This window comes from Pteropus alecto, unplaced genomic scaffold (genome assembly GCF_000325575.1).
Source record: "Pteropus alecto unplaced genomic scaffold, ASM32557v1 scaffold5, whole genome shotgun sequence".
NCBI lineage: Eukaryota > Metazoa > Chordata > Mammalia > Chiroptera > Pteropodidae > Pteropus > Pteropus alecto.
The window spans coordinates 32,214,066-32,223,678 of record NW_006441953.1 but is presented as its reverse complement, the minus strand read 5'-3'; the positions used below and the strand labels follow the sequence as shown (position 1 = coordinate 32,223,678).

The 9,613-nt window shown below is 59.3% G+C and overlaps 1 protein-coding gene across 1 annotated transcript in view; it reads right to left on the bottom strand.

Moving 5' to 3' along the window:
• The window catches only part of TNIP2 (TNFAIP3 interacting protein 2), a 16,532-nt gene extending 11,274 nt beyond the window's left edge, over nt 1–5,258 (bottom strand). The window contains 2 exon segments of the mRNA XM_025051841.1: nt 38–105; nt 5,234–5,258. Coding sequence (XP_024907609.1) covers nt 38–105; nt 5,234–5,258 — 93 coding nt within the window.
• Between the last annotated feature and the right edge of the window lie 4,355 nt (nt 5,259–9,613).

Below are 9,613 nucleotides of genomic sequence, written 5' to 3'. Positions count from 1 at the left end.
CGCCCGCAGGCCCCTGGCTTGTCCCAGCGGCCCGCACCTCCGCAGGTGGGGAGCCGTCGGAGAGCCGGCCGGGTGAGGCGAGGTATTGAGCGGCCTCTGATGCAGCTACCGGTGGGAGGAAAAGAAGGGGGGTCAAAGACGACCCGAGCGTCTGCCTGAGCGTGGTCCACGTCCCCCGGCTGCACGCCAATTGACCACCTGGAGCAACAGGAAAAGGGCCGCGGTCCAAGCCTGAGCCCGGGGAGGTGCCCTACGCACCCGGGGCTCACGGCAGTGCCCGGCCGCGCGTGCCCTCGCTCTGCGCGAAAGTATTATTCTTGGAGCAGAAGCGGGGATGGGGGTTCGGCCCTCGCTCCTCAACATCCCTTTCCTTGTCCCAACTTCCCGGACCAGCTCCGAGTGTTTTTCCGTGGCTCCACGGCGACTTTCTTTTCAAAGTCCAAGTTTTCCCCACGACGATGCCCAAGCACACCTGCAGCCTTTCAAAGCTTCGCTCCCGCGCTAGCGCCGCCGCCGCCGGGCGCGTGTGCCCTGTCCCCTCCCTGTCCCTTGAGAGTAGCGTCGTGCTTCGCCCCTTGCTCTGTATCACCCCCGAGCGTGGGCCTAGCCCAGGGTAAAGTCACACAGGCTTTTGGAACCGGAGAGGTGTGTCGGCAAAGCTCGCTGGCGCTCGCTCCTCACCCTACGTCGGAGCCAGCGCCCCGCCTACCCGGGAGGGGTGCGTGGGGACCAGAGCCGGGCGCGCGCAGTGCCCGCCCAAGGTTGGGAGCGACACTTACGAGCCGGCTGAGGCCCTGGTGGAGAAAAGAAAGAGCACTGGCCCCAGAGCTGTTAGGGCTGGGGTGACACCTCGCTGCTGCTGCTTTAAGTGTACCCTGCCTGGGGCAGGTCACTGTGAAAATTAATGAAAGGAAACCTCACTAAAACGGAGTCCCCAGGCCAGCAGGGGGAGCTCTCACACAGTGCCGCTGGATCCCAGTCACAGGAAGAACTGTCACAGGTCCCAGCTGCAGAATCCTCCTGGACTCAGGCCCGACAGGGAAAGACGCGCAGCTGGTCCTCGGGCGGCGCCTTCCTGTTTGTTATGACGGTGATGAGAAGAACAGGTCTCCCTGCGGGGCCACTGTCCGCGGAATTAACACCCGCCCCCCATGTCTGTGCTGGTGTAAGAAGCTGTCTAAACTTGGGAACTTTGATGAGTTTATTTCAGCCAAACTGAAAATTGCTGGCAAGCAAGAGCTCCACGGATTGAGAAAACACCCCGGAGAATGGCGGTTCTGCAGCTCGTTTTATCCATTAGAATGAAAGGAGGAGACGTAGCGGGGTTCGTGACATCCGCGGGGGGTAGATTAGGGGGCTGGAGGAAGCAAAGCAGGGAAGCTCTGGGACTGGAGACGAAGCAGACAGAGAGACGGCACTTCTGTCCCCCCGGCGGGTGAAGGGTAGTAATATTTGCAGCACAGAGAGATGGCATTGGGGGCAAAACAACGAGAGGGTCCGCGGTCCCCTGCTCTGGTGCGGAGGTCGTGCCTTCGAAGGGTCTGCAAAAGAAAATGACTCCAGCATTTCCAAGGTCTGTCACCTTAGATGCACTAGACAACAGACAACTTCAAAGCCAAAGACTGACCTTTGTCAAGGACGCCGCAGGCCTGGGACGGGACGGCCCGCGTGACCAGTTAGCCAGGCGTTCTTTGCGCAGCCATCCCGCGTGGTTAGTCTCGGTCTCTGGGTTTGTAGGGCCCGCCGCACGCCTCCCCTGAGCTCGTCAGGTTCCATATGGGGCCCCTTCGTTGTCCTCCTCTGTGTGGGTCCTCCCGCTCCCCAGCATTGTCCCCGTGGGAGCGAGAGCGGACGTGGGCGCGTGGCCCTGTGGCGGGAGGGCGTCCCGTCCGGGGCGGGTGCCCCCGGCGCCCTGAGCTGCCGGGCTGGACGGGCCGCCCACGGCGCTGACGGGAATGAGCGCGTCGGGAGCCGGCGGCCTTCGCGCTTCATCGGCCGTTCTCAGCGCGTGCGCGGCTCCCGCTGACCGGTGTTCCACCTGAGCAGGGTTCGGGGGCTTCACTTCGAAGTTTGGTCGCGTTTCTGTGACCAGACATGCTGGCAACGTAGCTCCTGTCGACACGGAAGAGCCTGGGGCAGACTGGTTTCGCGACACGTCGTTTCCCTGAAAGTCGCAGTTTGCGGGGACCTAGTGTCGACTGCGGAAGGAAATCATCTAGGCGTTTCACCACCAAAAGGGATTTATTGGGGAAAAAGAAAGTTTTTCAATCTAACATGTGCGCACTCTGCGAGACACATGCTGCAGACACGGAACGAGACAAAGATGGAAGAGCCACTTCATGGAGGGGACAGGAAGTTAAGGGCAGGGCTGTCACACGGCTCTGTTGTAAGCACAGACTTCTCCCCGCCGGCTCTGAGAGCGCGGACAGCACAAGCGCACCTCTCACACGCTCCTGCGGTCTCCGTCATAAACTTCGTCACTATCAGTGACAGTAAGTGAAGATTTCCCGGACATCCCGCCCTACAAGAGATCGGCTCCCCCAGCCACTCAGCCAGCGAGAGACCGTCATCGCTGCGAACCCCGCTTCCTCCAGTGGACTTTCTTTCCAGACCGCCCTCCCGCCGTCCTCCCCGCCCTCCATGAAACATCCCTCTCGTGTGCTGGACTTGGCCTGGCCTATCGCTGCACTTGCGTGTCCCCAAATTACAGTTCTTTGCTGTTCCCGAATAAACCCATGTTTGCTGATAAGTGTTTTAATTTCAAGGTCAACATCCTGAACCTGTTTCTCACCTATAAAATGGGCGCCCCAGTTCTCATTCAACACACTGGGGGGCACGTGTGTTTTGAAATGAGGCTTTGGATTTTAGAGAGGTGTTCACGCTCCTGACACACTGCACGGGGCTGACCTGTGTGACCGGGAGTGACGCATGTGACCTGTAGCTCAGTGACAAGAGACATGTGGCTGCTGCCTTGCCCTCTCTTGCATCGCTGGCTCTGGGGGACATTCACATCAGGAGAGGACAGAGGACCGTGTGGCAGGGGCTGAAGCTTCACACCAACGGCCAGCATCAGCTCGCCTGTCAGGGCAAATGAGCTGCCTCAGACCCGCCTGCTGGCCCCGGCCAGTATCCTCACTGTGGCCTCGTGGGGCCGCGGGCCACCCACTAAGCTGCTTCTGAATTCCCAACCCATGGAGCCATGCGATGCGATCAACGTGTGTCGTTTTAAACCACTCACCATGTGGCACTTTGTTACACAGCGGTAGAAAACTAATAGTGCGTGCCCCGGTGTTCCCACTGGGGCAAGGGACGGCCCCCCAAAACCGGATGCTGCAAAATCTCTGCAAAGACGGGGCGACCATTCAGACAGGATGACTGTGGAGAAAAAAAAAAAAAAACAGGAAAAGCCTTACAGCTAATCAAGTCAGATTTTGCGCCAACTTTAAGAAAAACACTTTGGGCTTCCGGGGTTCTGGAGGTGTGGAGCAGGCACAGCAGACCAACAACGCCTGCCTTGTGGGGTGTTGGGGCGTTGGAAGTCAGCACAGCAAATGCCCAGTGTGCTCGCATCTTCTGCTGAAAACTGGGTGCTGAGGCAGGTGGGGGGTCACGGGCCAACGCCGCCGTGGCAGAGACAGACTCGCTTCCAAAAAAGAGTAATTGCAGAGTGAGAAAACTGGGAAAGGAAGGCGGGGTGGGATTGCGTAAGGAAACGAGTAATGGGCTGAGACTCGGGTCGATGGCCCTGGGGACCTCGAAGAAGCCAGAGTGGAGCGGAGACGGAGTACGCAGGGCTGGCTGGGAACGTGGTAGAGAATCGGACCGTCCACAGCCCCTGCCCGTAGCTGGGTCCCTGGGCCTGCCCGCCAGGCCACGCTCTCCCCCGTCGTGGGCCAGACAGAGGGCCTCTGGATTGGGGGACGTTAGGCCCGGACGCGGTGGAGGGTTTGTGATAGAAACAAGAGTCTAATGACCCCAGCCCTGTCCTCGGTGCCCAGGACACTGGAAGGCCGGCCTGTCCCCTCCGGGCAGGACGTCAGAGGCGTTTTCTCTGGGGAGTCTGGTCAACCAGGAGATCCTAGCGGCCATGTCCTGCCAGGCCACTGCACGGTAAAGGTCACAGTCAGCCAGCCCTGCCCACGAGTCCCACCGCCCAGCCTGAGCAGCCAGCCAGGGGGACCAGGTGTCCGAGGGACGCCGGTAACGTGGAAGATGAGACAAAACAGAAAGAGCATCTGGGAGGAAGGAAAGACCGTGCCCCAGAAGATGGGGAAACGTCACCGATGTCCTCGGCACGAAAAGAGAAACTTTGTGTCCATGAAACAAGAACTCGGTGTTATTAGAAAGGGACATTTACGGAATACGAAGAGCACTTGGAAATTAAAGATATGATCGTGAAGATGGAAAACTCAGTAGAAGAGTTGGAAATGAGACTGAAGAAGTCGTGCAGAAAGTAGGGCAAAAAGTCGAGAAAAAGAAGAGGGAAGTATTAGAGAACCTAGCTAGGAAACGTAACGGCCACGTCATAGAAGTTCCAGAAAGAGAGAGCGGGAGGGTCGAGAATAGCGAGAGATCATCGAAGACATTTCATGGGACTGAAACCTGAGTGTCCAGATCGAAAGGGCCCACTCGCTGCTCAGATCAAGAATGGAAACGCATCCGAAGGGCACGCGGAGGGGCTGTCAGGACGCGGGAGACGGGGGGACGGCCCAGCAGCGCAGAGGGGGACGGGGAGCAGAAGCCACTAGGGTCGGACGCCTCAGCGGCAACACTCGGGGCCGGAAGATAATTCCCAACCTTCTAGCTAGGATTTGACCCTCAGCCCCACTCTTAGTCGAGAGAAGAAAGATATTTTCAGAATGATAAGGCTCAAAATTTACATCCCTGCGCCCTTTCTCAGGAAGCTGCTCGAGGGCGGGCTCCAGCAAACAGCAAGGAAACCAAGAAAGAGGAAGTCGTGGGATGCAGGAAGCGCGGGGGGATCCTGCCGCGGAGAGAACCGGAAGAGAACTTGGGGGTGCTGGTGAAGGAAGACCCCAGGCTGCAGGCTGTGCCCCACGAGCGGAGTCTGTTTTGACTTGATAGAATACCTGACACGCTGAGACGTTTGGGGCGAGACTGGAGGGAATCAGTAAGGAGAAGTTAAGCACCATTAACTCCGAGGAAAAGAAGAAGTTGAGCAAGAAAGGAAAAGTGAGCATGATGCGTGATGTGGCTCAGTGCAGGGGTTTACATGGTATCATGATGACGTCGGCCATGGCCACCAACCTAAACGATGGCAGAATGGCATCGGAGGTCAGGAAGTAGCCATATGTGTGTCGTTTCGGGAAGGTGAAACCAGCAAAGTCGTGAGGAAAAATCAGGGGTGGGGGCCATTTTGTAAGGAACCTTGTGAAACTATGTAACTCTTTAAATTACGCGTATGTATAACTCTGACAATGAGTAGAAAATAAAGTTGAAACACACCGGGAGGAATTAGGTGCCTAAATCACCTTGCCGTTAAGTTGGCAGGATGTACACTTGCACCTCGAGGTCAGCTCATCTTGCACGGCCCCAAAGGGACTGCAGATGCTCCTTACACTGAGTGAACACGCGAATGCGCAGTGACAGATGCTGCTTTTCCCGGCTGTCGGATACTGGGGTGCCACGCAAGAGTGTTAACTTCAACAAGCAAAAAAAAATTGTCTCATTGTTCTCATTCGTATTTACCTGGTTACTAGTGAGACAGGCGGCCTATAGGCCATGTATAGTTCTTTACTGTGAATCGCTACTTGTGCCCATTTTCAACTATAGGTAGAAACGTAAATAACTTGTAAAAATGCTTTTTATATTTCCCCCTTGTTAAAGCATGCATTTTGTACATATTCCTTCCCAGAGTGTGGTTTTCCTTTCAATTTTGTGTATGGTGTTTTTGACACTCCCCTTTTTGGGGGTCCCTTTTACGTTGCCGTATCCACTCAGAAGCTGATCGCGTCCCCTCTGGTACTGTACCTAGAAAGCCTGCCTCATCTCCTTAGTATATCATCAGCTGCATTTTCTTTTAACACGTTCTGGATTCTTTTTTTTCCCACCTTTAAGTCTTTGATCTGGCTGAGCTGGAGTCTTTCTCCCTGTAATGAACGGTTGGCCGGGCGTTCTAACACTATTGCGAAGAGGTTGAGATCAGCAGACGTGACTTGGCCATGAATTTTCTGCAGTGTGAATCAGAAGCGCAGGGCGGCCTCGAGCTTCCGTGTGGCCCCGTGCACAGTGCTCACTGCAGCCAGGCTCCCGCGTGCGGTGCGTGTGGAGCCCAGGTCCCCAGCGTGAGCCTCCCTTCTCAGAGTCCCAGTGTTCTCATCCCAAAGTGGGCTCACTGCCACCTGGAAGCTGCAGGGTGAGCCGAGGTCAGAGGTATGAAGGCAGTTGGCATGCAGGTGCCCGGGAAAGGCACGGGTGCTCCCCCGAATGGCCACTGTCCCCACCTCCAGCAAGCCCCCTCTTCACCCGACCCGAGGGCTGAGGCTTCTCCCACCCCTCCGGCTGGCTGTGGGCTGGGCACTGCTCAGGGTTCACTGAGGACAGCTGTGGGGTCTGGGTGGGCACCGAGCCCTGGGCGCCGGGGCTGCAGCTCAGCTGGGGTAGGGATGGCACATCCCCGTGAGGTCCGCTGGTTGGCCAGAGGGTGGCACATTGGGAAGGGGGTGTACCCAAGGTGGCAGACGGGGGCCTTAGAGCTGCCCACCATGGTTTGTGGGACCCACGGGAGAGGGACTTGGGGCCGAAGTCCACTCTTGAGAATGGACGAGTGGAAGGGGGAAGAGGGTGGTGCCTTGGGCTCTGGGCCGTAGGTTCGGGGAGACCCACCCAGAACCCAGAGAGGCCCAGTGGGGCCGGGGTGGGGTTCCGGCAGCCTGGTGGGGCAACTCCCTCATTCAGTCCCGCCAAGGCGGCCTGATCTGGTCAGGAGCCTGGAGGGCAGGCCGGGTGATGCTAAGTCTCTCCCACGAGTCCCCTCCTGGGTGCCCTCCCAGGCCCACCCTCATTCCTCCCTCCCCTGGCAGAGGAGGCCTCACAGTCACACAGAGCACCTCACACCTCACACCCTCTGGTCTCATGCACCTCATCCCAGTGTCCAGTGCTGGCCAGCTGCGCCCCCGCCCCCAGCTGGGGTCATAGGTGGGGGCCCCCTGGGGGCCACGCGAGGCCTTCACAAACTGAGGGCCAGAACTTCCTTTTCCCAGGCGCCAGTGGGCTTCCTCTTCCAGACCCCGGTGCCTTCCCAGAGGTCACGTAGCCTGGGGGGGGGGGCGGGGCGGCTAGGGGGAGCAGGAGCTGAGGCTAGGAGGGAGGAGGGCGAGAGGGCTCCGTGTACCAACACCCAACACCCAGCCCCTCCACACCGAGGGCCGGAAGTGGGACCCAGAATAGAACGGGCCACTTTCAAGTTCCAAATCGGGCTCCGGGGGCAGGGTGTTTGGATATAAAAATAGAAACACGAGCGTGTGTGCGTGGGCCCTGCGTCACCTCCCACGCGGTGGGGGGAGGGGGGAATCGGTCTTCTTGAAGGGACCTGTGGACCCTACTATTCTATGTAGAAGATTGACACAAACAAATGTTTGAAAGCAGCAGCTGGCCCGGCCTGGGGGCGTTGATGGCCGTCAGCAGTCAGGCAGCAGCCGGTTGGGGGAGGCGGAAGTGGCCAGGCCACAGGGAGCAGACACTGGTTGGCCCCTGAGCTGGCCTCACAGCCTCTCCCCGCCATTCCTTCTGCCCTCCAGGGCTTGGCTCAGGCCCTGCCCCAGCCCCAGGGCCCTCCCAGGTGACCGGGTCAGGGACCCACAATTTCCAGGAAATCTCCTCTGACCTGGTCAGCCTACATCCTCTCTTAGGCCGGCTGAGAAGGGGACAGACACTGACCCACGCACTCCGCCAGGCCCTACTGGCTACAAGGGGCAAGCCTGGTGCAGGCCTGCCCTCCGGTGCTCGCAGTGGGCAGTGGCTCCACCTGCTCCAGGGAGAGGTCACTCACGGTGACGTGATGGTGTCTGCTCCCTCCTATGAGCCACGAGGGCGGGGATTTCCCTGCGTTGTCTCAGGGTCCCTAGTGCCCAGCGCAGGGCCAGCACTTCATGTGCTGAGCCGGACATCAGGGAACAAGTGTGTCCAGTCCCCAGGCAGTGGGCACTCGGTCAGGAGCTCTGGCCCAGCAGTGCCAGCACTGAGCCCTGACCCGGGAGCGGGGTGACCCCATGGGTGCCAATGGCAGCTGAGCCTGGCCACTTCCGCAGTGGGCTTGCGAGCTGGGCCAGGCAGGATCTCTGGGGCCCGAGTCTAGCCTGGCCGCTTGGTTTTCCAGCCTCTCCCCCACCCCCGCCCATTAACCTCCGACTCGGTGTGCTGGTGCAGCCAGGTCTCCCCTTTTTGGAGCCTGGGCCCCCTTGCTGGACAGCTCTGGGACAGGTAGACAGTGACATGGCCCAAGCTCTGTCTGCCTGCAGTTCTGGACACCCCCATGGCCTGCCTATGTCTCCTCGAGGCCCTCAGGGACCCTGGCCTCATTTGGCCTCAGCCTGACCCAAATCCAGCCCTTGAATGACCCCTGTCCCTGCCTGGTTCAGAGTAGCCTTTGCTCCTTGTTGGACTTTGGCCCCTTGTGCTCAGCGCAGCACAGAGCGACTGACCTTGGCCTCACACCTGGACAAGGCTCTGCTCTGCTGGGCTGGCCAAATCCTGTCCTTCTCTGGCCCAGCCCTTCCTAGGCCCTGGGACTGGGGGTCCGGCCCCCAGGCCTCACGGGGATGAGCTTTCCCCCTCCTTCACACCCCCAGCAGTTGGTCTCTGCCCTGGAAGGCTCACTCACCTGCCAGCCGCAGGCCTTGGCCTCTCCCTGGAATACCTTCACTGCGTCCACTGCTCAAACACCTAGCTGGGTAGGGCTCTCTCCAGGAAGACCCTCTCCCTCCCAGACCACTGCCGCCTGAACATGGCTGTCTGAGTCTAAAGCTGGACTTGTGCCCCTGCCCACCAAGGCGGTGGGGATAAGCCTTGTTGGTTGGGAGCCGCCCAGAAAGCAAAGTGAAAAGTTCCCTGTTTTCTGTGCCTCACAGTGTCCAAGCCAGACTCCTGGACCACGGGAGTCCAAGCCTGGTCCAAGGGCTGTGTCCCAGTCTGGAAGTGGCTGAAAAGTGCCCTGGCAGAGGTCCAGTGCCCAGCAAGCCCTCCTGTGCCCCTGCCCATGCCTCCTGACTTTAGTCAGACCCAGGTCGGGACGAATGCCGCCTCCTCCTGCAGACCAGGGTCACGGGGTTGTAGGGTAGCACCACCTCCAATGGGCCACCGGGTATCACGAGGCAGGACACGCAGGAAGGACCAACATGCTTCATGTTTGTTCGCTCATGTGTATTTACTGAGCAGCTACTGTTCCCTGCTGGGACAGTGTCCACGCCCGCAGCCAACACTCACCTTGTCCCTGGGAGCGGGGGTGGGGAAAGGTGCAGGTCCCCCCCAATCTGAGGTCTTGGCGTCCAACCTCGGACCCCCAAGATAGCGAGTTCGCCCATCCCGGGGGACTTAAAGCGCCAGAGAGGGGCCGTCCGGGGCCGGGGCGGGGCCTGGGGCGGGCGGCCCCGAG